Here is a 27011-nt window from a genome sequence, read left to right as displayed (position 1 = left end):
TCACCTATGACATGGAACACAGGCAACAAAAAAAATCAGATCATGCACAGAAGGAAGACACAGCACATCGTGGATCATGGTTAACTAATCACCTTGATATTCATCATTCCAGACCATGTCATAATCGAGTTCATTGGCAGGGCCATCCCACTCCCCTATGCCATCCCAATCTATGGGATTATCTAAGGCTGATCCTGGTGGATTTTGGTTTGAGTCAATCTCTAGCCCGGGCATTGTTGGTGTGCTACAACATGAATGAGAGATAGAGAGAGATGGAAGGGTTCAATGATCTGAATACTGATAGTTACTCCTACTAGGCGTCATATATAGACCGTGCAACGCTAGGTGGGATGTCAGTCGATGGGCACTTGGCGGCAAAAGAAATTTGCTTTTCAATTTTGGTTGCAGCGACTAAAACTGAAGGCATCGCGCGGGAAAGAAGAAAAGGAAAGGAAGAGAATTGCGCGCGCGCTGCCAGGCATGGTGAAAAGGAAAGGGAATCACGTGGTAATTGCGTTGCTGGGCAAAGAAGAAAAGGAAAGGAGCCTGGCACGCGCGGTAACGACGTTTGGAGCGGGATTAGCAGAGTATTTACTCGATAATTCAACAGTTGCCGGCGGAGTTAAAGGAAATCCACGATTTAATGGCAATCGGGGATCCACCAGCCCCCCTTGGTCACTGTGCACGACCCTAAAACGAGTCTGATAAATGGACGGAGGGAGTACCTATTAAACATGTTGTCTTTAATTAAAAGCTATTTAGTGTTATACACCGCTTTTCATAATAAGTGTTAATTTGATCAATGCTTACTCTTAAATATTTTTTCAATTAAAGGCTAACGAGAGATGTACCTTGGCTTTTTATAAATTAAACTAAATTTGATTAATTTGTATTCAATTTGATTTAACAATAAAATCTACATAGGTTATATCTCGAGTTTTCATAATTAAATGTTAATTTGGCAAAATATAACTACAAATGTGTTTTTGAATTATAATTTGGTTAGTTAAACGTGAATCATAAAGTTATGCGTTTAGATGTTCCCACATATGATATCTTTTCCAAATTAAATGTTTAAAGTGGTATAAACTATATATGAACATTTGTAACTAAAATTTGACTCAGCTTTACTTCGTGTTTTCAAAATATAAATATAATGTGAGTTAATTCTAACATAGGATATTTCTCTGAAATATCATCCACATTAATTTCTACATTTAAAATGTATGAAGCACGTAGTTCTTTTCTTTTATAAACCTAAATCTTTGATAGTGTACCTTCTCAACTAAAGTTTCGTTTTAGTCAGTTCTTGTTGTGTTAATCTCCTAATTGTAAGCTATACTTTAGCAACGTTGTTTCGCCATGTTTCATATTTTTTATAATAAATATGATATTAATTTTGATTAATACTTATGTACTCATATTTTCTAATTAAAAGCTAATTAGGTTTATACAACGATTTTCTTTAAGCAAGTGTTAATATGATTAACATCAAGTTTCTAATTATAACTTGTTTTAGTTCAACATGACATATGACATATAAAGTTATCGATTAGAGATTATTACATATAATTTATTTTCCAAAGTTAAATGCTTAAATGGCATAATTTGTACATCAATATTTATAAATAAAAGTTGACTAGGTTTTACATTATTTTTTCATATACAAATATAATTTGAAATAACTCTAACTTAGGGTATTTTCTAAAAGTATCCTTCACATGTGTTTTCTAAATAAAAATAAATACAGCATATAGCTTTTATCGTTTTCCTTTACAACCAAAGTCTCTCTGATAGATGTATGTTTTCAACGGTACCATCGTTCTTAATGTTTCACGTGCCTTCGCGATCCTAGAATCAAGCCCCATCATTTAGTACGCTCTTTTAAAGTTTTTCTTTTATTTTGATGTATCGTTCTTAGTTGTACTTGTTTGTTTGCTTGTATGTTTGTGCCGGTGATTACTTCGAGCAGAAGGATCGTTGTTCGAAAGATTTGAATATTAAGAGTTTTAAGAAAGTAAGAGCTGGAGAGTAGTAAGAGTAACTTTTCATTGGAGAAAGGCAAGTGTCCCTAACCACCCTTCTATCTATGCTTATTTATAATACCGTACTAATGTTAATTGGAACATGGAGTGACTACCCAGAAAAACAGTGCAACCACAAGAACTACATGACTCTAATCTTGGCTAATTAATTAGTGAATCTAGTTTGAAGCGTTCTTACCGAAAGGGAAAGAGCAACGGCGGTAGATAGGGTATAACATGGCCCTCAGACTGATCCGCTCTATAGTAGCTTCGCAGTCTTGAGAGAGGTTTATGCTCTGCTACTAATCCGGAAACCTTAGCGGGCTACTTCTTATTAGGGAATTTTTGTAAAGGCCTCGTAGCGTCCCTATGCAGTCACACCTCGGTAATTTGATGAGTGTCTGATCAGCACAACATGGTTGGATCTAAAGTTCTTTGGAACTTTTACGTAACTTGTGGTGAAAGTGTATAACCTCTGCAGAGTGTAAAATTGATATATCAGCCGTGCTCACGGTTAAGAGCAGCCTGAACCCTTACATGATTAATTGAACTTGAAGATGGACTCAAATCGCTATTCTGGTTATTTCTTGTGGCCTTACTGATTACCAACCATAAGTGTGCTCACCCTTGCTTACTGCTGCTCATAAGAGGAAGGTGTGTGAAGTTTTCTGAAGATGATGCTGAGTTCTAGACGTACGCAGCCCCCAGTCGATTGCGTGTGAAGTTTGGAGCCTCCGTTTCCAGGATTAAGCTGTATATCTCTGATAGACTCGTAAGGCATAATTTATATTTATATAATATTGTCGTTGTTATTCACTAATGATATCACTATATGTATCAAACTAGATACTAGTATACATACACTTGGTTTGTTTTAAAACCTGTGCGACAACAGGCATGGCCTACAAAGCAAATGTATGAGGCTCGCCCTGTTCTTCTGAACGATGCATCGGTGCTCGTCTAATCTCCAATAGATGGCGCATAGGTGAGATGCTTTGCGACGAAGTACTACGATTTCCATCAGCTGGGTCACGAAAGCTGCGTGTAACTGAAGAACAGATCAGGAACGCTAGCTCCTGCAATTTTAGTAGCCCGGTTGGTGTTACCTTGTCTGGTCAGAAACTAGCTCTGTAGAGTACATATCTTCCTTCCAAAAGCGCTAGGCATTATTAAACCAGAGTACATATCAAGACAATAATATTAGTAGTAAGAATAAAAACAATCTTGTGAAGAAAGTCTGTTCGCCAGTGTGGATGGTTTGTGGTTCTGGTAATATATGGAGTAACATGTGTGTGGTTATCGTTCGGTTATCTATGATGGTGTCATTTGTGTTTATGCCTCTCAGTTCTGAAATTACTATTTTAAAAAAAGTTTCTGAAATTACATGGACAGAACTCAAGAGCATGCATACTCCTCTGAATCCATTTTCTACTTGGTAGTGCTTCCCTGCTGAGAGCAGACCATGGTCCTTTTCTGAAGAATCTTCCAGCAAAACTAGAAAATGATAGTTGGAGTGTTTTTTCAGGCTTGTTGATAGTTCGGTACTAATGGTTTTCCTGCTCAGCGCGATTAATTGGCATGTGTTCTGCAGCTTGTGCCTCTTTTTGAAGTAATCTTGTCTATGTCACTTGTAAGGACAGAGATGTTGTCAAAAAAAAAAACTCATCTAATAGTACGCTGTTCCCCATCACTTCTAGCTGAGCACAAGTTATTTTCCTATTCTTCTGCATTCTGCAAACTAGTACAGGCAAATCTATGAGGTTCATTGCGCCCTCCAAAGCTAAATTGGTTTATACACAAACTCTCCTACCAAAGACCTACCCCCAACCACATCCACACACACACACTCCATGCTGAGCCACCCAATATCTACAGCTACATCTTCCTTCCTAAAACGCACTCTGTCCATGGACACTAGCTATACTTCACCGTCATCCTTGCTTCTGGATCTCTGGAGCGCGTACCGGCACGCCGTGACGGCGTCCTTGACGGTGAGGAACACCCACTCCTCCCCTATCTTGTCCTTGATGTACCCGGACAGCACCAGCTTCTCTGTCACCTGCAGTTTGGGGTTCGTCAGAGCTACCTGCAATGTTCAGAAATGTGGAACTGATCAGATTCTGATGCTGAAACTCAAGCCGTGGGCCAGTTACCGGTATGGGGTTGGACATTACCCTGATCCCTCTCCGGTCAAGGTTCTGGTGGACTTCTAGCAGCATCCCGATGCCCGTGTTGTCGATGGAACTCACACCTGCAATGTTCAGACATGTGGTCAAGCTGAACACCTGTGGCCTGAACTTGAAAAGAGATGAAATGGGCGAACTGGAGATTATGGCCATACCACCAAGATCAAGGACCACGCATTGTAAATCTTGCCCGTCTACCTTGCAAGCGTTCTCCTCATCTTCTACCCATCTCAAAATCCTGCAACATGCGCGGCAGATTAGCACCTCTTCACATGAAAGAAAGAATAAGAAAAAAAGACATGATCTGATCACGGACTGTGCTCACCTTTCTCGCAAGTAACCTGCGTTGACAAAATAGATGGGAGATCCCAGTTGCAACACGAGGACGTTGGGGATGTTTCTTGCGTGCGGGTAGTGCCTGACGTCACGGAAGATGTCGCCTCCCGCTATGCTTCCGAGCTTGCAGGTGTTCGGCCTCGCCACATGCAGCAGTGCCCTGATCACTGACAAGCCTACCTGCACGTGCACAATTCAAGCGAAGCGCATCAGCATCGCACCAGTTATCAAGCAGAGCAATGGCAGCAAGGGGATACTTACTGATGCGCCGAGGCCGATGACCATGGTGAAGAAGACGACGCCGATGAAGGCGACCATGCAGATGCAGAAGTCGAACTTGTCCACCCGGTAGAGGTGGCTGAACTCCTTGACCTTGATGAGCCCGATCATGGCGACCACGATGATGGCGGAGAGCGCCACCAGTGGGGTGTACTTGAAGAGCGGGGCCAGGAACAGCAGCACCAGCATGATGCACACCGACATCACCACGTTCGACATGGGCGTCCGGCACCCGGCGTGGAAGTTCACCGCCGACTTGGAGAAAGGACCTGTCGTGAGGTAGCAGGAGGTGCAAGAACCAGCGATGTTCATGATGCCGAACGCGATCATCTCCTTGTTCCCGTCGATCTGCTCGTTCTTGATCAGAGCCAGGCTCCTCCCGACAGCGATCCCTTCCTGAGAGCCATCGAGACAGGCTGGTGAGAAACACTTTGCAGTGACCAAAAATAGGTCAAATCCCAAGACTAAGAGATGAGGCAAACATGTTCGTACTGCCAGTGCTAGGATCCCAGACAGGAAACCTGCTTTCACAGCTGTGTTGACGTGCTTGTCCGTGAACGTTAACTGCGAAATGGACAGAGGGTTGATCCCTTTCTTCAGGTCACCAACCTGCGTCACCAACAAGAAGCAAGCAATTTAGCCACTGAACAGTAATGCATTCATCATACACTGAGACATATGTGGCTCTGAAGCCTGAACATCAAGAGCTTCTGGCCATGGACGTCTTACTATTGGGATCCCATGCTCGTTTCCTTTGACCAAGAAAGCGAAGATGCCGCCGATGATGACCACCATGAATGGCGCAATGGCTGACACCCAGAACAAGTTTGGCTTTTTCTTTCTCTGAAATTTGCCGAATTAGCTCACGCACCCAAAAGTTAAAAAAAACAGTAGTGCAGCATATCAAGTGATAACGTAAGATAGCGTGTGTGCTGATCAGGATTAGATCCTCTAGAACCACACTTACCAGGTGCTTGCTTGACAGCAAGAAGAGGAGGAAGCATATGCCGAGAACTGCACTCTGCCACTTCCACTGCACACAGGAAAAGAGACGTACAGATAAACATTTCATTTGTTTCTCAGAAAAGAAATGGGAATGTTCTACACGTAAGCTGTAAACATCTCGTGATTCTGATGCGCACGATGGACACGGATCATCACACTTTATCTGGCGTTGGCCAATGTCACCGAAGTGTGCAAGGTAGAAAACGATACAAGAGGGTGTAGAAAAACAAGCATCATATGTCGACATCTACCCAGTGCACGCAGCTATACTAATGTACTCCGTATCATAAGTTGTGGCCTTGTGGGATCCAGCCACCAATGATTTGGGTCTTTTGTTATGAGGACAAGATCCAGTCACAAGTAAATATACTGTATGCTCGTCCATCATAGAGGTATGCTTGTCTTGTTCTGAAACAGTGTTGTCCTGATTCCTGAGACAGACAGTCTATTATTTCAGTTTGAGAAAACCCCTAGTTTGTGAAAGGGAAAAAAATGCTGTTTTACTAAGCACAATAGAGTTTTGATGAGCAGTAATCATTTTGCACGAGTAAAATATTTTTTTTACGAACAATGGAAGTTGATTTTGTTTTCCTCGGCTCTTACACCTAGGAGAAGCAGTTACTGAGCAAACTTCCATGGACGACACGTCTTGCCAGACGGTTAGGCCTTCCTTTCAGCGTGCGGTCGCATGCCAATTTTAGCCGATTAGATTACTTCGCATAAAAGTAATTAACACCCGTATTTGAATTTTGAACCCAAAGCGAAAAAAGAAAGAAAAAAGAACTGCCCAAAAGAACCGGGGAAATCATGGGAGGAAGCAAAGGAGGAGCCAACTTCTAGTCGATTGGATCCTGCGATGGAAAATGGGGAAGGTGCAGAGGAGAGACACGATGATGTCACTCACCTCGTGCCTGTAATGGAAGATGGCGCGTACGACGGAGATGAGGTCGGTCTTGGGCGTGAAGTGCTTCATCCCCAGCATCCCCTTGAGCTGCTGCAAGATGATGATGGCCGCCGTGCCGCCCATGAACCCGGTGATCGTCGACCGCGACAGGAAATCCACTATAAGCCCTAACCTTCGATCACCAGACAGCCATGAAATGAACTCAACTCGTGTGCTTATTATTAATTACTGCAGTAGCTACTAAAAATCTGTTAGCCAAACGCAAAAATCATCGGAAGAGACGTACGTACCTAAAGACGCCTAGCGCGGTCTGGATGACGCCGGTGAAGAATGCGGCGGTGTAGAAGAGCTGCAGGTACAGCTGCGGGTTCTCCTCCGGCGGGACCTCCGCCTCGATGATGGACGCCAGCAGCAGCGACGCCGCCGCCACCGTCCCCACCGCCAGGTTGTTGGAGCTCCCGAACACCGCGTACAGCAGCGGCGGCACGAAGCTCGAATCTACAGCACAAGACACAGCCAAAAGAAATTTTAGTTAAAGCAATAAAGAATATTAAATGTGAGCGGGATACAATTAATGTGCATGCGGCCGCGTGCAGAGAATCGAGAGAGAAGAGAAGCGAGATGCCACGGCAGGGCAGTGCGTACAGAGTCCGATGATGGGCGGGAGGTTGGCGAGCTTGGCGTAACTGATGCCCTGCGGGATGGCGAGGCTGGCGATGGTGACGCCGGCGAGGAGGTCGTACTTGAACTTGTCGAGGGAGTAGCGCGGCGCCCACTCGAGGGCCGGCACGAAGTACTTGAGCCCTCCCCATGCGCGCGCGGCGGGCGGGCGCGAACCGAACCCCCGGAACGGGTCGTCGGGGAATAACGTCTCCGCCAGGCCCGTCCGCAGCGCCTCCACGAACGGCCGCCGCGCCGACAGGTTCACCTTGTGCTCCGCCGCCGGCGGCGCGCCGAGGGGGCGGACGCCATCGCCGGCCGCCGCCGTCCCCATGCCGTCGGCGACGATCGGCCGGACCGGATGATCAATCGTCGCGCGCGCCCGCGGAAACGGGGACGAGAACGGGAGGAACGGATCGACGACGCGATCGTTGTGCGGTCAGTATCTCCTCTCGCACAGTCTCGGGGCTAAATTAAGCAGGTCGCTGGCGGCCGGCCAGGCGAGCACAACACTGTGGTGTGGTGTGGCGTGGCCGTGGCGAAGGAATTGGATTGTTATCTCAACACGACGACACCTTGCTCAAGGGCGCCCGTGTGTTTGCGCCGCGTGCGTGGAGCGGCGAGGAGCGCACGGCGCGGTTTATATAGAGCGCCAGCCGGTTGGGGAGCGCAAGACGTGGGGGGAGCGCGCGGCGGCAGGGCTGGCAGTTTACGTTTCCGCGCGGATTGGCTTCGATCGAGTCGGGCTGAGGTGGAATTGTGCATGTAGCTGACGATGGCGGTAATGATGACGTATTTACCGGGTTAATCTTAAAATTAACAGAGTCATTATAGATGTCTCGCCGGTGACAGTTATCTTAATTATCACTAACATAAACGACCTCATTAATAGGACATACAGCTGGGTACTGATGGTAGGAGCTACCACCACCTCCGACACATCCAAAATATATTCCTCCGTTCTCCGACACATCCAAAATATATTCCTCCGTTCTAAAATACAAGGCATTTTGGTTTGTCCTAATTCAAATTCCAATCGTCTTTTCAGATAATTAATGGTGGATTCAACCTTTACGGCAGCATTCGACCACTCATTTGTCGCAAAGTTATAACTTATAACTATAAGGCTGTAATTAACGCATGATGTGGAGTGGACACTAAAGGTTGGAAAACAAACCAAACCAAAGTGACTCCAAAGTTCAACATCCAAGATCTCTATCTAGTTCCAGTTTCCTGATTCTTGTAGAAATTCCAATAACATAAGACTTTTTTTGTGATACAAGGATAACACATCAGGTTACAGCTTTGGGCAAAAGCAAAAGCCACAAAACGCGAATTTTACCGCGTCCCGAAACAAATCTGAACTTTTGCTCCCTAAAGAGAGGAGCCTTCTCACCACATGCACGTACGTCAATCCCGCAGCCAAAAACCGCGCGGCGGTAACCAACAGCAAAACATCATCTTGGACTCCTCCTTTTGTCGCACCATCGCCTATAAGATTTGATTCCTGACCGTAAAAAGCTCTTCCGGTTCCAGATTCCGGGCTGCGCTCGGCTTGCGTGCAGCGAAAACTCTCATTACGATAGGAAAATCCACTGGATCCATATATCCCTCTCGAACAGATAAACCACCATACCCATTGGATATACACTCCCAGAACTAGAGAGCGTGCCAACCCCGAAAATTTAGATGGTTCAGCAATGCACGCGCGGCTAGCCAATCAACTGACGCATGGTTCAGGTCATCGGCTCGCCGCTGGCGGTGGGGTGGCGGTAGCGTAGGATATGCTTGGAGCCGTGGGCGTCGCAGCAGATCTCTGGAGAGCACGCACGAAAGACGCGCGCGTATCCGGTGTGATCAGATATCAAGTCCGAGGAAGACCGGAAGTGACACGCGAGCGACGACGCGGCGCGCGCGGTCGGTCAGCACTCAGCACGTATAGCTGCGGGGAGCAGCCGGGCGACGACGAAGGGTCTGTATGACAGAGTTTCGTCTGATTCTGATTTTCTACGGGAGTTGATTTTATGAGAGAAGTGATTTTGTGGCTGAGAGTGATTCTCTTTGATTCTTTAGCATAAAATCTTAAAATTAGGATGAAGAATCACTTCACAAAAATTAGAACAACCTCTTAGTTCACTTCACAGAATCACTTCTCTCTAAGAAACTGTTTAACAGAGCTCCTGCTAAATTCAGCAGAGAATCAATTCCAGAAGTTCTGCCAAACGCGGCGGCCGGTCGCGCTGGATTCGGAGGACCCCGCGGCCCCCACGCCCACGGCCACCACCGCCGGTCCGCCGCCGCACCCGCGCACTGCACTGCATGCCACCGCGCCCGCGCGCGTCCGCTTCTGGGGAAGTGGTTTTCGGAGGCAGGCAGATCGAGCCCGCGCGGAACCAAACGCCGCGACACGTAAACGGCAGCACGGCGCGCCCCCGTCGTTCGTCGCTTTTTCACCGTGCGGGAGAGACGAGTGCAAAGGTGAATCCCAACCATGCATCTTGTGGTGGCGGTTGTGGACTTGTCGTCTCGAGGAGTTACGCTTTCATCAGGGAAAGTTTTTTTTTTACCGGCAGCAGCAAAGGTGACTGTGGAGTTAGGTACCGTGTGTTCTTATTTCCAGGCATCTTTGGACTGCAAACGACTAACGACCGCAGCCATGGACATCAGCTATTCAGCTGCAACAGCTTCGGTCTATACAGATACAGTGCGTCAGTGTACGCTGCACACACATCCAAAAGAGGGCTGCTGCGATTATTCAGAGGTCAGAGCAACTGTATCTGTATGCAGTTCCCGGTGATCTCAGCTGCAGGCGCCAACGATGTGCTTCAGTCAGCACTACATACGTGTGAGCATCAGCCATCAGTGCATCACTACGTGTGCTAGATATTCAGTCCATCTCGCCTCTGTACCTACCCGAATAGCTGGCTACTACACCGAAGTAGAAGTAGTGTCATTAACTGAAGCTTATTAGGCTGCAGCTTCTACCGACTTCTAGTATTGAGCAATGACATAATACAAATGGTAAACTACGCTGCAATGTTCGCGTTTGTCCAATACATTCAATCGTGCCACATCTTTCTCACCCTCGGCCTGAATAAATTCCTGGAGTAAGAAACCATTGCTAGTGTCAACTACATGCAATTTGCGTCACAGTGCATCGATCTTGCACTATCGAAAAATAAAGTGGGCAAGGGAAACTGTGTACCACAAATCCACAACGCTCAACTATGACAACTCTTCGTCACCTCAACCTGAATGAAACTGGCTTCTGGTATCACAGAAAGCCATTGTTTAGGGTTCAGCGGCCTGCAGTTTCTCCCGGTTGGATGGAAGGAACCTGGCTCTCCTCCGAAACAAAGGGATTCCCAGCTTCGTCTGCCCCGTCCTCTCGTTCCAAACTGAGCCATATATGATTATTGCTAAATGGTCGTCCTTTTCGTTCCCCATTCAAGATTCTGCCACTCATGCAGTAGTCACGCGAGATTACCTGCAGGAAAAGATGCGCTTCTTGGTGCCACGGCAACATTACACCACACTAGATTGATAGCGAAATGTTTATGATGAGAAGCATTTCTCTTTTTGTCCACCTGAAAACATAATTAACCAAGCATCGTATCCTTGCAAACAACAATGCAATTTGGATCACAGATCAATATTCTTTTGAATATTATAATTGGTCAAGAATCAGAATAGCCCCATCAATAAGGGGGAAAAAAGGCATGAGGAACCATCTCCTAGCCAGTGGGGTGGTTGAGAGCCATGGACTCTATCTCAGCTGAAGTTCAAATTTTGATGTCCACCTATTTGCTATTTGTAATGGAAAATTGCAAAAACTCACATGCAAGTCACATGCTTTTTAAAAAATATGCCCATACATGCATCTCACTCCCAACACTGTAAGTTTTATGTGTTTTTAAATACCCCCGTGACAAAACCACGCATAGCCTTTGTGAGTGAATTGCCTTATCACTAATAAGCTTGCATTGCTAATGAGTTTTCTTAGAGTTTGGTGCGATCGCCATCTAGACCAACCTCATTTCCTTGAGTTTGTGTGTCATTGTTGTCCTACTTGATCCTACCACTCGGACTAGTTTTGGTATATTTCATTGTACATATAACATCTCTAAGGCAGGTCGCGCAACACTGGAAGCCAAACAACATCTACATTGATAGGTCAAGTGGAATGTGATATTTGAAAACACATAAAACTTGAAATTGTTAAACTATGAGGAAATGAGATGCAGGTTGATATTGGAACCTCTGATTTGAAGTGAGATTTTGCAATCGTTCCATCTATAAACATAAGAATGTACTCATAAATCATAATGTATGTACATGTTCACGTTGTATGCGTCTTCCTTTTAATTGAGAAAAAGTAGACAAGGCGTGTAAAAATATTGACACAGGCTGCAAAGAGACCAGTAGGTCATCAATATTGTTCGCGCTAGAAAATTACCAATATCCCCTGAACTCATGTATTCTCAGTGAGTCCATGATCCAGATTCTGAAACTATTTTCCAGCTTAATCAGTTGGTAGAATATAGCATATCTTAATGTTTCCCTGGAAACAGAATGGAATTCGGAATCTCCTTTTAGTGGTCTGAAAGTTTGCTTGACAATTATTCGACGTCACTACCCTCGTGGCTCACAACTTCCTTCCTGCTCCTAGCTTTATAACCACCCCCTGGTGGATAGGAATGGATGCCTGAAACATGATCATGGATCCATCTTGCCTATGCATGTTCAACGAAGAATAGGGCATCTTCAACGATTAACAGGGCAGTTGTGCCAATAATGCCAAAAGGGATACATCACTTTTTTCCTCGGACCTGACTCACCCTTCCAAACCATCGCACAAAAGAGAGTTGAATTCTGCCATCCATCCATAACTGGTGGGATGCACTCATTAACCACCGCCGAATGATGCCTCCCTCAGGTGAAGCAAAACCTTGGGAGACTCCAGCTGCTCTCTGCCCCCAGGCTGCTGCTCTGAACTGTCATGCGTGACGATGGCACATGATTCGGCAGAAAGCAAGTAGAATCCGCCACCTTCTCGGTAATCACATGTCGAAATAGATGATTTGCTGCTTTATCTCGCATCTTAACTGTAGAATCACAGAGTAGAAATAGACTGTCCGGTTTATCCTTTGAGTACCTTCATCCGACTCAGCCTTCTGAGTTCTGAAGCTAGCGAGTCATGAATGAATCTGCTGAACTAGATTAAACTTTTGTGACGAGATGAACTGAACTGGAGTGACCAGGAAATAAAAGAGAGCGAGTGGACTATGATCTTAAAAGTTGCGAATGACAATCAGTCAGCCAGTTTCTAGAATTACATTTGTTTATACTGATTCTGATCAACTCACCTAAACTGTACTGAAATCACACCAGAAATCTAGAACACACAACTAAGTATACTGTCACACCTAACCCATGACTAGTTTAGATATTTAATTGTCCGTGGAGTGTTCAAGTAGTAGCATCCGCTTTAGAGCCTTGACTAATCGTGGTATGTATATCAGGAAAGCAGAGGTCACACTGTCAAAAGAACGTAGAAAACGGATCATCAGGCAGAAGAAAAAAAGCACAAAGCCCGTCTTATCGTACGCATATTGAGTGACCCCCAACGTTGAAATCTTTTGAGAAAAAAAATTCTCCAGCAAGCATGCGAATACAATAGTGCATGATCGAGAGTGTGCAGATGCAACTGCCCAGCCAAAAGGGTACAAATGAAAGGCAGAACGCGGATGCGCCTGCTGTTGTTGATGCTCCTACGAGGTAGTGGACGACTGCAACTGTTGTAGATGACACACAAATAGATTGACCTGCTGCTAGAGAAGATGGCATGCGCGCACAGTGAAGTCAACATGCGTGACATGCAGACTGCAGAGTAAAGCTTTGCTGTTTGAAGCACTACCTCGCGAGTGTAGAGGTGAACAGTTATGATCAACACAAGTTCAATCTTCATCTGGAAAAACGCAAGCTCAGTCTCCCGTACTCAAATATTGACAACTTTAACTTTACTGTTCAAGATCTGACCTTCAACTTTCTCACATGTTCATTGTTAAGCGCTTTCAAACCTGCAGTACTTATTAAAGTATACTGGCACAAAATATAATTATACTTTTAGTGTTCCAGTTAAGTAGATACTTTTTAAACATCAGCGGTCAAGAAACGAATAGTAAAAGTCTTCAAGTATGTATGATCGGATGTCAGTAGTAATTTCAGATGCGGTTTTCGCAAAGCTCGAGCACAGAAAGATCACAATTCTCACAAAGGCCGAAATCCCACGGAGGGGACATGGGGCGCTACTGGGCCAGCAGATAAGATAGCCCTTTGTGGGCCTAATGGGCTTTGACAAATCTGGTACTCCACAAATCGTTTCATCCCCAAAAAGAAATGGACCAAAGGAAAGGTTGGACGGCGATCGATCGGGCCCGAGAACAACGTGAGCAATCAAATCAAATCAAATCAAATCTCTCTCTGATAGTCTGATCTGATCACACTTTTTCGTTTCTTCCTCTCGATCAACAGAGGCTTAAAAAAGCTGGACAGTGACCGACGGACCCACAGGAACAGCGTGATCCTCCCTGATCGCGGATCCTGCTTTCTCTCTTCTACCGGAGAAGAGAAGACACCGAACGAACACCATAAGCTGCTAAAGATGGAGGCGGCACCGTCACTTGTCCTAATCACCGGCCGTCAGCTTCTTGCCTGCCGCCCCGTGGTCCGTCCCGTCGTCCGAACAAACCGCGCCACAATTCCGTCGTGCCCTCGCCACAATTCGTATGCCCTCCACGCGAGAGCAAAGCATCATTGCTGGTCTACTTGATTGGCCAGTGCACGGCAAATCAAGCATTCAAGCCGCCGTAATGATCCTTGGACCAATAATTGCAGCGCGACCTGTGCCCGCGTGCCGCGTTTCGTCCCACGAATGATCCTGGTCCCTATCGGGCTGTCAGTCAACTTCTTCTGAAATTCGGGAGCCGATTTTTTTTTGTTTTTTTTTTTTTGCATTGGCAGCCAGACGTGATCTTGTTAGTAGCAGCTGAGGGCAGAGCAGTAGCTGGCGTACACGAAACGGATCGCCCGATGATGGGATTTATCCGCGTGATGGTTTGAAGCAGCTTCGGTTTCGTGGCAGGTTGGAACGGCAGGGGTGCACGCCGGAAGGTCTGCCGAGTCAAAAAATTGGCCAGGAGCAAAATCGTCGAATAATTCAAGAGCCCGCGATGCTGTACAAGCACGGTAGAGCCACTAGCTCACGTGCACGTCTCGGCGCAGCAGGACACGTCGTGCCCAGATGGGGGCACACGAGCAACAGCTCAGGTAGGGTTCCAGCTCCGGTCGGCGGCGAAGGGCGAGCGGATATGGTCGTGATCAGGCCGTCGGGCGCATGATTCACGCGCTGCCGTGCGCCCGTGCCGAAATCACACCGTCACCGTCGCGACGGTTATTATTTTACGATTGGTGTCGCGCGCAACGTAATCGCTTCACGGCACCACGTAGCTTCTCACGTCCCGGCAAGGTCCCGGCAGATCCCTGGCGGAGGCCCGTGGGGCGGTGGAAGCATGAGCGTACGTGGCGGGATCTCCGGCGCTGTGCGGCGGTTACTGGCTTGCTGCCAGGGATAAACCGAGCGTATGAGCCGCTAGCATCCTTCGTTTTTCTTCAAGGACGTGAAAGGATATATCCGGTGGAAACTTCTAATTTTTTAAGAGTCAAAACACTTTAAGTTTACAAATTTATATACAATAAAATACTAACATTTATGATACCAAATAAGTATTGTTAGATTTTTTATTAAATATATTTTCATAGTATATTTATTCGGTGCTATAAATTTTGTAATCCTCTGTAACTTTGGTCAAACATAAAATAATTTAACTCTTAATAAAGTTGAAATGATCTACAATTTGGAATGGATGGAGTAATTGGATAGTTCGATAATTTTATTGATGATTCCTTTTGCAAGTACGTTCCGAGGTAGTGTAAACATGTTCCTATGCACCGTAATTGCTCTAGGTGTAATCGTATACATGTGTGTAGAGTTTTCAAAGTAAAGACCCGCATTATTTGTTTTCAACCTTTTGGAATAAACTAACAGATTGATCCGTGCAGATAGCGCAAGTAGTTTTTTATATATAAATTGACAATAGAAACATAGTTGCTTGCAAAAATGGTCATAAATATACACACACTATCTTAAAAAGCCTGAGTACACACCTCATTGTCGAGGGACATGTCTCTTAGCATTGAAGTAATTCAAACACCTGTGTTGAGGACTTTGAACTCAGCGGATATATTCTACCATAAGGATAAAATATTTTTTATCCTCAACTTATATGCTATTTTAACATCTATGAAATTGACGGATTTTATGCCACGGCTGCTTGGATTTGAGTCACAACCAAATCTTTTTAATTTTCCCATCGTTTTTTTCTCAGACTTTAAGCTTCTGTTAATCCACGCCAAAAAAGATAACAAGTGAAGTTTCCCTCACACAGTCACACAAAAAGAAAAACAAGTTTTTTCTGGTTTTCTGTTAATCCACGCCCATACACCGCGTTCACAAGTCCGTTTCTCTCACCGTCCTCACACGCAGGATAAGGCCAGAATCGCAGTCGCGGTCCACCAGGCCCGGTCCACGTCAGCCGAATACTCTGGAAACCGTGTCCTTCCGTAAACAGGTTTAAATACCTCCTCCCAAGCTTCCCAGCCGAATCGCAGTCACCACTCGCAAGTACGAAACCTTCACATCCCCCTTCGTCTCGTCTCCGGATTCCCCAAATCCACAGCCCGCAGGCGCTGCAGGATCAGGCTCCTCTCGGTCGGCGGCCGCCTCGTCGTCCCGCCCGCTCGATTGGGTCGCGTGTGCGATAGGAAGTTCGTCATACGCCTCGCGGTTTTTCTAGTTCCTGTTCTGATTTGTGTGCGCTTAAATTTTCGTTCCGATTGATCGATCTGCTTAGGTACGTGAGGTTGTTTTGATTGCTCGTGGGTGCGCGTAGATGATGATGAACTGATAATGTCTAATTGTTCTGATTTTGGATATGGTGACTAATTGCTCGACTTGATTGCGGATTGTGATGACTGATTGTTTGATTTATTTTGGTATATACGGTGGAATATCAGTACATTTGGCGCTTGATTGATTGTGCGAGCTGTATAAGATGTCCATCCCCTTAATTTCTTTGCAACCACTGCATGTGCCTGATTCGTTTGGTTTGTACCGATAGCTTTGGGTGCCTATTTGAGATGAGACTGAAGATTCTAAGGGTTCTGCTTGCTCCTCTAGGTTCGTGGTCATGTTCGTTGCATGGTTGATGGTGGCCAGTAGTTCTCTGATATCTGGTGATAATGGTTCCACGATGCCTGTAAGCGGTTGATTATGTAAGCAAGAAGATGTGCTATAGTTTAACATTGCCTGTGTGAAAGAAGTCCCCGTGCACTTTGTGCATGTAGAAGTTCAGGGCTTATGTACTGCCATAAGCAAACGCATTTTGTGACTTCATGCATACCGCATTTTTCTTGCTCTATCGTCTCTCCTTGTGGCACAATACTATGCCGTTTTGCATCCTCGTTTGACCGTCCTTTGCAAATACTGTTGAGCCGAAGTCGAAGTTGCAGTTCTGGCAACGTAATGGGGTACCTAGCATCTTCTGGATGGTTCCTTTATGTGCCCCAGTTACACACATGCGAATGGAAGGAGGAGTTTGTGGACTACTGGCAGGCTATTCATTTCTGCATTCCTTGTGAGAGAATTAGGGAGGGAATTTCTCTTATGCAGGTCACGTAAACACTGGGTTACCAGTGATCTGAGACGATCTCTATTCAGTTGGGAAGTAGATATAGGTTAAATTTCAGGTCTGAACCAGTGAAATCTCAAGTAGAACCTTAGGATGATGCGTGAAAGAGGCATGCTGGTTTTCTCCAAGATACTTCTGCTCAAAGAATCAATGGATTGAAAATCTCGTATGGATATAAGTGCTTGTTAACTAGAGATTTTGAAGATGAAGCTGATGTCTTCTGGAGGTAGGCTTCCTTGAAATCTAACGTCTTAATGAACCCAGTATAACAACGTGCACGAGTGGTACATGCTAACACGTCGAAACCATGTCATGAAAGAGTCATGTTTCTTTTTTTTTTCTTCCCCATTTCCTGGCATTTGATGCTATGACGTGTTCCTCTTGCCAGAGAATGGGACAACGCGGTAAATTTGGTGCAGATGGATGCTGTGTTCGAATTGCTTGGGAGTTCTCTGGAGACTGGATGGATACCTATCGAGTAGTATTATTCCCCTCTCGACTCACTGTCCAGATAGTTAGTGCTATCTGTGATTGTTGGGTGATCAGTTTATCGAGATTTTGCTGCTGGAGCTGTTCGGCGTTGCTTTCACCTTTTGTGATGCCTGATCTTCGGCATTATATGGCATTCCAGAACTGTGCGCAGTGGTTTCCTTGAATTTAGGACCTCCGACTGCATTCTGTATTGAGGACAGTCCTGCTAAATACATGATACTTGCAGGTGTTTGTGTTGTGTTTGCAACGTGATAGCTTTCAGAGGTTAAAAAACAGTCAAAATGGTCGCATTGGACCTGCATCTTGAGTCTGCTGCTGCTCAACATGGACAAGCCAAGCTAAATGTGGAAGAATGTGCCAAGGGCTCTTTGCTGTCTGGTGGAAATTACAAAGAAGAGAAGATCGATGGTTCAGATGCTGATGATTATGAAAAAATTGAGAAAGGAATAATGCACTATGGGTATGTTTTTCACTGAACCTTTGGTTGTCTTGTCTATTTGGCATGTGCTTAGAACACTGACTTTCTTTAATAAACTCAATGATATCAAGTAACAAGCATTTGAATGGCAGGTGTCCACATTACAGAAGGAGATGCCGCATACGAGCTCCTTGCTGCAATGAGATTTTTGATTGCCGGCACTGCCACAACGAAGTTAAGGTATCGTTTTTAGAGTTGTTAGTGTGGGAGAGCATTTTTCAGATTGTGCAGTTATGTAATGTTGCATCGTGTTTTCTTGGTAATAGTTTTGGAGCCAATAATCAATTTGCTTCATGTGTTTTGACAATTGTTGTTTGTATTGATGTATGATCTTGCTAGTAGTGACAAGTCTGAAAACACACGATATGGTATGTCTTTATTCTGAGAGTAGTTAAGAAATTTATTCGTGCTCTAGATACTATTGTACTTTTGTGGACTAGTAGCTTGGTGTCTGCTACAATTTCATAAATGGCTGTTGAAACATGTAATTCTATCCAAAATCTTTAGTGAGTTATTTTCTGCTCTTATTTCTTGCTCTTGCTCATAATGCATAATTGGTCTTCAGCGGAATGTTTTCACGTTCTATCGTAATATGCGTATATGTGCCCATCATTGTTTCTGAAACATGTCATCTTAAATATTGGAAAACTAATGTATCATGTACTTCTATTGACAGAATTCCATTAAAGTCGATACAATGAAGAGGCATGAACTTCCACGCCATGAAGTGCAGCAGGTATATTTACCCTCTAGTCCATTTGCCGTTTCGTCTGCTTGTTACTTTAGCATTCAACTGAGTCTTATGTTTTCACTTTTCTGGCTGTCATCAGGTTATATGCTCATTATGTGGCACAGAACAAGAGGTGTGTGACTTAACCTTTGCTACTGCTTTGGGGCATGCTAAACATATCACATATGTCATCTATATGGCTATATCATCATGCTGCTTTGTCTGCTGCCAGGTTCGGCAAGTATGCATCAATTGTGGTGTGTGCATGGGGAAGTACTTCTGTGGATCGTGCAAGCTCTTTGACGATGATGTTAGTAAGAGGAAGCGTGCCATTGTCTATTACGTTTGCTTTATGTAGATGTTAGTATGCCTCACTAAATCTTCTGTTTGTGCTTATAGGTTTCTAAACAGCAGTATCACTGCAATGGATGTGGAATATGTAGGTATGTATGTGATAATTTTCCAAGTGGACATGGTATGGATGCGTTTAAAGTCTAAAGTATGCATAATAATACTTCAATTATTATTATGTTTGCAGAATTGGAGGGAGGGAGAATTTCTTCCACTGCTCAAAATGTGGTAATGCCTCATGTCTCCCTGTTGTGTGTAATATTTTATTTTAAATATAATATCATTTTGTGCTTCAGTAGGTTTGAGCATTCTCTGAATTTGTTTGGACTATATGTTCCTCTGGATGTAATTTCCATTATTCCATGCGGCATGCAATGGGACTATACGAGTTCAGTTTTTCACAGTTTGCGTTCTTTTGTAATTTGTAGATTACTAGCTGAACAATGTTGTAGACTAATTTGGAAAATGGAAGATGACTTCCTAAAGTCTCTTGGCTAACCGTCAAGCAGAGTTGCATTTAATACTGTTTGTCTCTCTTGCCAGTCGCCATAATTATTTTTCATAATCCTTATATTATTATTCGCTTGCTGAAATAATTCTGCATTGTTCTAGTTTATAGGAACTTCTAGTCAACCGGTATGGCTCATCACTGTTTTTCTATTTCGTGTAGGATGTTGTTATTCAATTGTGCTGAAGAATAGTCATGCATGTGTTGAAGGAGCAATGCATCATGACTGTCCAATCTGCTTTGAGGTAGGTGCTCTGCTCTCCTTTTTAATGTTCATGTTGAGGATCATGTTTTCAGTGAATTGTGTACGCTCTGTTCTTGTCCTTGTATTATCATGTGACTGATCCTGTTTCATGAATCTCAGTACTTGTTCGAGTCGACAAATGATGTTTCTGTCCTGCCTTGTGGTCATACCATTCATGTAAAGTGCTTGAAAGAAATGGAGGAGCACTGCCAGTAAGTTGGTTCTGCACGCCCCTTTTGTATACCTTGGTTTACCATACCGACTGGGTTTTGACAGCTAAAAATGAACCTACAGGTTTGCATGCCCACTTTGCTCCAAGTCAGTTTGTGACATGTCCAAGGCGTGGGAGAGACTTGACATGGAGCTGGCAACTCTCTCTGATTCTTGTGACGACAAAATGGTATTATTCTTTTTTTTTCTTTTGCTGAAACTCTTATGAATGCAGCGATTAAGGCTAGAAGCCCTGCTTTTCAGGTTGAAAAGAAAGTTGGTAAGGCAACTCTAGTAGAAATGGGTGCAGGCTTAGCAGTGTTTTTGTTTGGTTTGGCTTTAGAAACCATACCATGTTTCTTCGCCAATAATACCATTGACTTTTGTCAAACATCTCGAACGGTAGCCATGAGAATGAGATTATTCTAAGCTTATTGACGTGGAATGGTGAAACTTGTGGTCCTTCGAGACCTATGCCCGTAATTCTGGATCCTTCTTGACTGTGCTGATGTACTAGATAGATTGAACTAGAGGCACAACCTGTTCTGAACACTTCTAATTAGATTTTATCTCCTTGTAGGTCCGCATATTATGCAACGACTGCGGGGCAATCTCAGAGGTGCAGTTCCATCTGATTGCGCACAAGTGCCAGAATTGCAAATCATACAACACCCGCCAGATCTGAAGAAAGTGATTCTTTGATTCTTATGCGGTTTCTGCATTCTTGAAGAAGCGCGATGGCCCATCCCCCGTGCGCGCCCGTTCGCCGCCGAGCTCACGGACAGCTAGCGGGACTCCTCCATTGGGTGCTTCTGCAGAGGCAAATTACTCGAGATTATCTGTGCTGTTAGCCGCCGTCATTGATTATGCCTCTTCAGCATGTTGCTGTAATGCTGTTGGGTGCTTCAGCCTCGTTGCTTCTGTAGCTCCGTGGTTCCAGTGGGTCATGTTATATTTCCTGTCACTTCAAGATTGTATCACTTGAGGTTCAGGTCCTAGATAAGATAATTGCTCAAGCTTGTAGTTGGAAGTCGATTCATGCATGTGTCTGTGTTGGGCAAGGATCAGAGTTATGTGGTTTAGCACCAATTTTCTAGATTTTCCATGTTATTATAGTGCTGTTCTTGGTGTTTTCGAGTTGGTCTGTAATTTCTTGGAACTACTTTGCTGCCTGTTCTTTCAGCTTGCAGCTTCATCGGTCGAAAATCCTCGATAGGTCCATTTCCACCTTTCCATTTGCATTCTTGACTGACTTATTTTTAGCACACCGGTCGAATGTTTAGAAACTAATTAGAAGTATTAAATGTACTCTTTACAAAACTCATTATACATATGGAGGCTAAACGATGAGATGTACTCTTTACAAAACTCATTATACATATGGAGGCTAAACGATGAGATGAGTCTATTAAGCCTAATTAGTCTATGATTTGACCTACAGTAACCATTTGCTAATGATGGATTAATTAGGTTTAATAGATTCATTTTGCTGTTTAGTCTCCATCTGTGCGATTAGTTTTATAATTAACTCATATTTAATCCGAATATTTGAGGTGACACGAACTAACACGAACTAAACTTTAAACTTTAGTTAGAGCAACCAAACGCCCCGTAGGCTGTACGTAGGTAGCTTGTTTTGGAATGCAAAGTTAAAACACATGCAGTACGACAGTGAGTACACATCTCTGATCTGCGGCTCTGATGGCTGCAGGCGCCTGCAGACCTGCAGTGCTGCAGCGCTCTGGATCGGATGGCGTACGATTTCGTGTGACCTTACCTTTTGACTTCTCAAGCTCCTACCTTTCCATTCACCGAACCGAACAAAAGCGGAGTCGAAAACTCGAAATGGATGGATCATCAGAGATCGACCGCATTTCCCGGCTTGAAATGAAGGCAGGCACCAGGCAGAGGGATATGAATCCTTCTTGGAATGGATGTCGCCGGCGGCCGGGGAGCTATCAGCGTCTTCCGAGGAAGGATGGGACGTGGCCTCAATGGCGACGGCAGGTCTCGTTTCACGCGGGCTCGCCCATCGCCCCTGGTTGCCCGTGCTGTGGCAGTGTGGCCTGAGGTGGCAGCTGCGGAGACGCGACGAGCCAACGCTGCATCGGATGCCACTACCCGGAGTGGGGCGGCCTGAGTACGCCGGTGTCCTTGCGTACGTCACTGCCTCACCGGGTTGACGCTCCGCTGGACTGGATTCTGGAGCTCAGCCAGCCTGCGAACCTGAACGGGATTATTAGCCGCTTTGGTGGTTGATAATTGCGCTGCAACGGGAGTTAGTGGCTCTGGCAAGAGGCCAGAGCAGAGTTTTCTGGTGAGCATTTGCTTACGGACAGAGCTTCGCTGTTGCTGCTGGCAGAGTGCAGGATTGCTATGATGAAGATACGAGAGTATCATAATAGAAAGCACCAGCATAAAAAGGACCAATGTAGAATAAAAAAAGCAGACTGTGCAATTGTAAGAAATCGGAGTAATGATATATTGATGGCGCAGAACAGTTTGACAGCAGCCAAAATGGGGAGCTCAGCAGCAACAAATCATGAAAATTGGCTCGGCCAATGCACAAACAGGCCGAGCCGAAAACCTCTCCACTTCAGAAAAAAATCGAACGAGAGGCATCTCCCTCCTTTCCTACTCCCTTCCCTCTTGGTTAATCCTAGTAGTAAAGGTGGCAAAAGCGATGGCAGAAAGCTTGCGGGCAATATTATACTACTACTACTTTGCCTCGGCAGCTTCACAAATCTTCAATCAGAGATTCAGCGCAGAGTCCAGAATCATGAGCTCCTCCGCCTCCTCGATCTCCTCCTCCATGTACCCTTTCCTGCACTCGTTGCTGCAGAACGCCTTGCCCCTGCACGCCCACAAGAAATTCCGTCAAAACTCGAGAACTGGAACGACTACAAACATTATTCGTACGTTTCAAAAAAAAGCAATGCAAGAGACGTAGAACTTGATGAGGACTCACAGGTACATGAAGATGTCCATCTTCTCCGGCAGCTTCTTGATGCAGCAGCGGCAGCGGCCGGGCGCGGCCGCACTAGCCGGCGATGACGTCGACGGCTGCTGGTCGCTCAAAGGCTCGATGCTGAAAATCGCCTTCCTGCAACCACCACCGCCCACTTCGCCCCTGCCGCGCACCTCCAGCGTCTCGCCGGCGAGGATGTGCGTCGTCCGCGGGTTCGCCCCGCGCGAGATGACGCAGGTGTACTCCTCGCAGTCCGCTGCGTACGCGCTCACCTCGTCCGGGGTGGCGGCGACGCCCGGCGACGAGGCGGCCTTCCCGCACGCCGCCTTAGGCAGCACGAGCTCGAGGAACGGCCTGATGGAGTCGAGGAACGAGCTCCTGCAACCCAGGTGGTGCACGGAGCAGCAGCTCCCGTCGGCGACGGTGAGGGCGTCGACGAGGCCGAGGCCGACCCGCGGCGGGCTGGACCGGAGGCTCTTGAAGTCCAGCGGGGAGGTCGGGCTCCACACCGTGTCCGGGTCCGCCGCTCCCTTGGTGCTCAGCCTCACGAAGAGGCCCGGCACCCTGAAGAGCCCGGCGGCGGCAGGCGCGGTGCTCCGCGGGGCATTGGATTCCACCATGGCTTGGCGTGTGGAGCAGCAGTTGGTGTCCCTGATCAAAATGGTTGCATTGTCGGTGGTTCAGTTGCATGATGTAAGATTTTGGGTCAATGGGTGATGGGAAGCGAAGAAAAGGTGGGCTGGAATTCAGCTTTTGCTTTTCTTCTCAATCAAGTCAAAGTTGCAGGTAAAAAGAGAAAGGGGTAATGATTGTCTATGCGCATCAACGAAAGTACACAAACAAACAAAACCGGAAAAGCAAGTGATTCAAAGAGGAAAACGTGGTTTTGCCGCAGGTGTAGGTGTAGAGAGCAAGAGAAGATCATTGCTTAATCAGAAGCATCTCATGACTGCCAACGAAAAAGTAGGACTCACTTGAACTAAACATGGCCAGGGAGCATAATAAATGCAATAACACCAGCAAATCACCAAGGCATCGACTCGATTCTCCCCTCAAATCATCTAAAATCCCCCATCCACGAACTCGCCACCAACATTTCAGAACAAACCAGTCGCCTCAGGAGGAAAAACTTAAATGCGGAAATCAAGCTCATAGCTCCGCCATTGCGTCCGCTAGACAAACCAAGGAATCCAGGCACGACAAATAAATCACCAACCAACAGACAACAGAGTATTCCCACTAATCCACACGGAAGCAATCCAATCCGAGGCCCGAACAACGGACCAGCCCAGCAACGCAGCTGGCCGCAGAGCAAGCCGCCGCGAACGAGCAAGCGCGAATCTGGGAAGAGCAGAAGCAACCAGGGGAAACGAGGACGAGAAGGCGGCGTACCTCGGCGACCGGTCCGGCGTGGCTCGGCTCGGGGAATGGGGGATGTGGGGGACGCGGCGGCTGCTGACTGCTCGGCTCGACGGAGGGCTACCGCTTTATGAGAGGGGAGAAGGGGAGGGAAGGAGAGGCTTCCGCGGCACTCTGCTTCTCGCTCAAGATTTTGCTGGGTCGGGTCCCAAATCTGGCAGCCTGGTGGGGTTTCGTGTGCGGGGGCGCGGGGCGTGGTGGTGTCAACGTGCTGCGCGCTGGGAGAGGGGACAAGTGTCCGCGGAGGCGTTGCATGCAGGGGCAACGGGCGTGTGCGGTGGCGCATTCCCGGCTCCCCACCTCTCCAACGCTGGGACCCCTCTCCTTATTTTTTTTAGTCTTTTCATCTCTCTGTCTCTCCAATTTTGCCCTTTATTCTATTCTCCCGGCTTCGTTTCCTTGGAGCACAATCTCCTCTTTTTCTCACGGCAGTGTTTTAATTTTTTTTCCTCTTTATCTCAAAAGACGAAAGGCCCCGAGGGCAGGAGCTGGTAAAAATGAAATGACTTGACGGAAGTTCCGATTGGTTTTTTTGTGTTGATTGACGCCTCGCTGGTGGTTTAGCTCACCACAATTACCGTCACGCGCTACACGAGTGACACCTCCGCCATGGTAATCCAATAATTCCAAAGGGGTGGTCCAGGCCAGAGGAACGAGTGACACCTCCGCCATGGTAATCCAATAATTTGTTGAGCTTTCGCGGTCGCAATGCATTGTTTGCTTCCCGAATCGTGTCATCTTATGCATGCATGCGCTGCTTGTTTGGCTATCATCATCATCGCTGAACACGTCACTAGCCGATCTTGCAGCATTTTTACCTGGCTCGCCAAACTGGTTCACCTTCTAACCGAGGAAATGTAGTGCTTAAAAAGCTTCGAAGCAGGCCCTGTTACCCCAACTCTTAACTTTGACACTATACAAAAAGAAAATTCTCCATCACATCAAATTTGCGGTACATGCATGGAGTACTAAATGTAGACGAAATTAAAAACTAATTGCACAGTTTTATTGTACTTTGCGAGACGAATCTTTTAAGCCTAATTAGTCAATATTTAGACAATAATTCACAAATACAAACGAAACGTTACAGTGTGCTACAATGTTGGCACAATAATTTTGCATCTTCAAAGTTGGGCAACTAAACAAGGCCGCCTCCTCCCACGGGAATTGTGGAGGGGGACTAGGGAGCAAGCCAGGTCTTGTTTAGTTGCCAAAATTTGGAGTGCCAAAATTACTGTGCCAGCACTGTAGTACACTGTAGCGTTTTGTTTGTATTTGTGAATTATTGTCCAAATATTGACTAATTAGGCTCAAAAGATTCGTTTCGCAAAGTACAACAAAACTGTACAATTAGTTTTTAATTTCGTCTACATTTAATACTTCATGCATGTACCGCAAGTTTGATGTGACAATAGCGCATATATTTTCGTACTCCTGCTGCAGCATGCCTACGAGCTCCTACTACGAGTGATCGATCATTTACCACTCCCCCAGACCCAGGCTACCACGTTTGACCGCCGCTGTAAAAACGTTGAAACGGACGCGAGTGGTGGTCCTTGTCGTTTTCTGCGCCCAGCGACTTCCGTGGTACGACGCGTGTATGGCCGTGCTGGTATCGGACTGGAGCATCCATCGTACGGGACCTGCTAGCTTTTAGCTTTTTCTTTTTTCCCACCTCCGCCCTTTGAAAAGCGAAGGCACATGGTAATTAACCACGGATCTATCCGTTCGGGCCACCAGCCCACCACTGTAGAGCCCACATAGACGGGCCCACAAGTCGGCGCCTGGTAAACTTGATTTTCTAGTCCACGTTCACTAGCGAGTCGTACTTGGGATAGAAGCAAATCCTGTCAGCAAACGTGTTTACATGCCGAAAGAGGTGCTAGATTGCATGACCTTATTTTTATCTACAGTACGTCCGCTCCGGCCAGGTGCAGTGTTCCCACCCATCACCCTACAGCTAACCAGGCTCACTCAGACTGTCACTAGCTGCCAAGTTAGCACGGTGATTAGCACCCCAGCGAGCTTTTGTCACAGGTCGTGGGGGCAGGTGTCGCCCCCCGAGCCGTCGTTATCCCATCGCTAACCGAGGTCATCAGCAGCAGGAGCAGCCACCTCCTGCTCCGCGCCGCGCCAAGTAAAACCCCCCTCCGACCCCCTCGTGCGGTACGATGATTGACGCTAATTAAACCCCTCTCCCCCGTCGCGGAAAACGAGAAATTCCTCGCTCGGGCGGCTCTCTCTCACCCTTTCCCCTTTTGCAGCACATTATTTTGACCTTTCTACAGAGAGGAGAGAGCGCTTTGCTTCGATGGGTGTTTGCGCCTCTTTTGCCAGGGCACCCAGCGGGTGCGGCGTCCGCGGGGGGCAGCCCGTGGTGACTCATCGCTACCAGCAGTAAAATTAGC

At 46.1% G+C, this 27011-nt stretch overlaps 3 protein-coding genes across 3 annotated transcripts; 1 reads left to right on the top strand and 2 right to left on the bottom strand.

Moving 5' to 3' along the window:
* Window positions 1-3722: 3722 nt before the first annotated feature.
* LOC117859216 (probable sulfate transporter 3.5) lies at window positions 3723-8025 on the bottom strand. Its single transcript, XM_034742421.2, has 11 exons — window positions 7380-8025; window positions 7025-7232; window positions 6735-6906; window positions 5793-5858; window positions 5555-5668; window positions 5318-5434; window positions 4808-5221; window positions 4536-4726; window positions 4366-4448; window positions 4199-4275; window positions 3723-4110 (listed from the first exon to the last, which is right to left on the bottom strand). The coding sequence occupies exons 1-11, from the start codon at window positions 7726-7728 to the stop codon at window positions 3943-3945; spliced, it is 1959 nt and encodes a 652-aa protein (XP_034598312.1). The 5' UTR covers window positions 7729-8025; the 3' UTR covers window positions 3723-3942.
* Window positions 8026-16111: 8086 nt separating this feature from the next.
* On the top strand, window positions 16112-21451 carry LOC117856031 (probable E3 ubiquitin-protein ligase RZFP34). Its single transcript, XM_034738434.2, has 12 exons — window positions 16112-17429; window positions 17592-18155; window positions 18266-18353; window positions 18850-18909; window positions 19004-19036; window positions 19136-19213; window positions 19303-19346; window positions 19442-19482; window positions 19925-20007; window positions 20127-20218; window positions 20301-20406; window positions 20797-21451. Exons 2-12 carry the CDS (start codon window positions 17977-17979, stop codon window positions 20899-20901), a joined length of 909 nt encoding a protein of 302 aa, XP_034594325.1. The 5' UTR covers window positions 16112-17429; window positions 17592-17976; the 3' UTR covers window positions 20902-21451.
* A 1223-nt stretch (window positions 21452-22674) lies between these two features.
* On the bottom strand, window positions 22675-24814 carry LOC117855231 (FCS-Like Zinc finger 8). Its single transcript, XM_034737538.2, has 3 exons — window positions 24577-24814; window positions 23185-23835; window positions 22675-23070 (listed from the first exon to the last, which is right to left on the bottom strand). The coding sequence occupies exons 2-3, from the start codon at window positions 23802-23804 to the stop codon at window positions 22968-22970; spliced, it is 723 nt and encodes a 240-aa protein (XP_034593429.1). The 5' UTR covers window positions 23805-23835; window positions 24577-24814; the 3' UTR covers window positions 22675-22967.
* Between the last annotated feature and the right edge of the window lie 2197 nt (window positions 24815-27011).

The sequence above is a fragment of the Setaria viridis genome, chromosome 5 (genome assembly GCF_005286985.2).
Source record: "Setaria viridis chromosome 5, Setaria_viridis_v4.0, whole genome shotgun sequence".
Classification (NCBI taxonomy): domain Eukaryota; kingdom Viridiplantae; phylum Streptophyta; class Magnoliopsida; order Poales; family Poaceae; genus Setaria; species Setaria viridis.
This window is presented reverse-complemented; position numbering and strand designations above follow the sequence as displayed.

Excerpts from the sequence above, each read along its gene's own strand:
- LOC117859216 (XM_034742421.2), bottom strand. The coding sequence starts at position 7,728 with ATGGGGACGGCGGCGGCCGGCGATGGCGTCCGCCCCCTCGGCGCGCCG. Across the intron at positions 7,233-7,379 it reads CCCGCCCATCATCGGACTCT|ATTCGAGCTTCGTGCCGCCG; the intron begins GTACGCACTGCC and ends CTTGTGCTGTAG. Across the intron at positions 4,111-4,198 it reads TTGACCGGAGAGGGATCAGG|GTAGCTCTGACGAACCCCAA; the intron begins GTAATGTCCAAC and ends TGAACATTGCAG.
- LOC117856031 (XM_034738434.2), top strand. The coding sequence starts at position 17,977 with ATGGTCGCATTGGACCTGCATCTTGAGTCTGCTGCTGCTCAACATGGA. Across the intron at positions 18,156-18,265 it reads AAAGGAATAATGCACTATGG|GTGTCCACATTACAGAAGGA; the intron begins GTATGTTTTTCA and ends TTTGAATGGCAG. Across the intron at positions 18,910-19,003 it reads CACGCCATGAAGTGCAGCAG|GTTATATGCTCATTATGTGG; the intron begins GTATATTTACCC and ends GGCTGTCATCAG.
- LOC117855231 (XM_034737538.2), bottom strand. The coding sequence starts at position 23,804 with ATGGTGGAATCCAATGCCCCGCGGAGCACCGCGCCTGCCGCCGCCGGG. Across the intron at positions 23,071-23,184 it reads ATGGACATCTTCATGTACCT|GGGCAAGGCGTTCTGCAGCA; the intron begins GTGAGTCCTCAT and ends GTGGGCGTGCAG.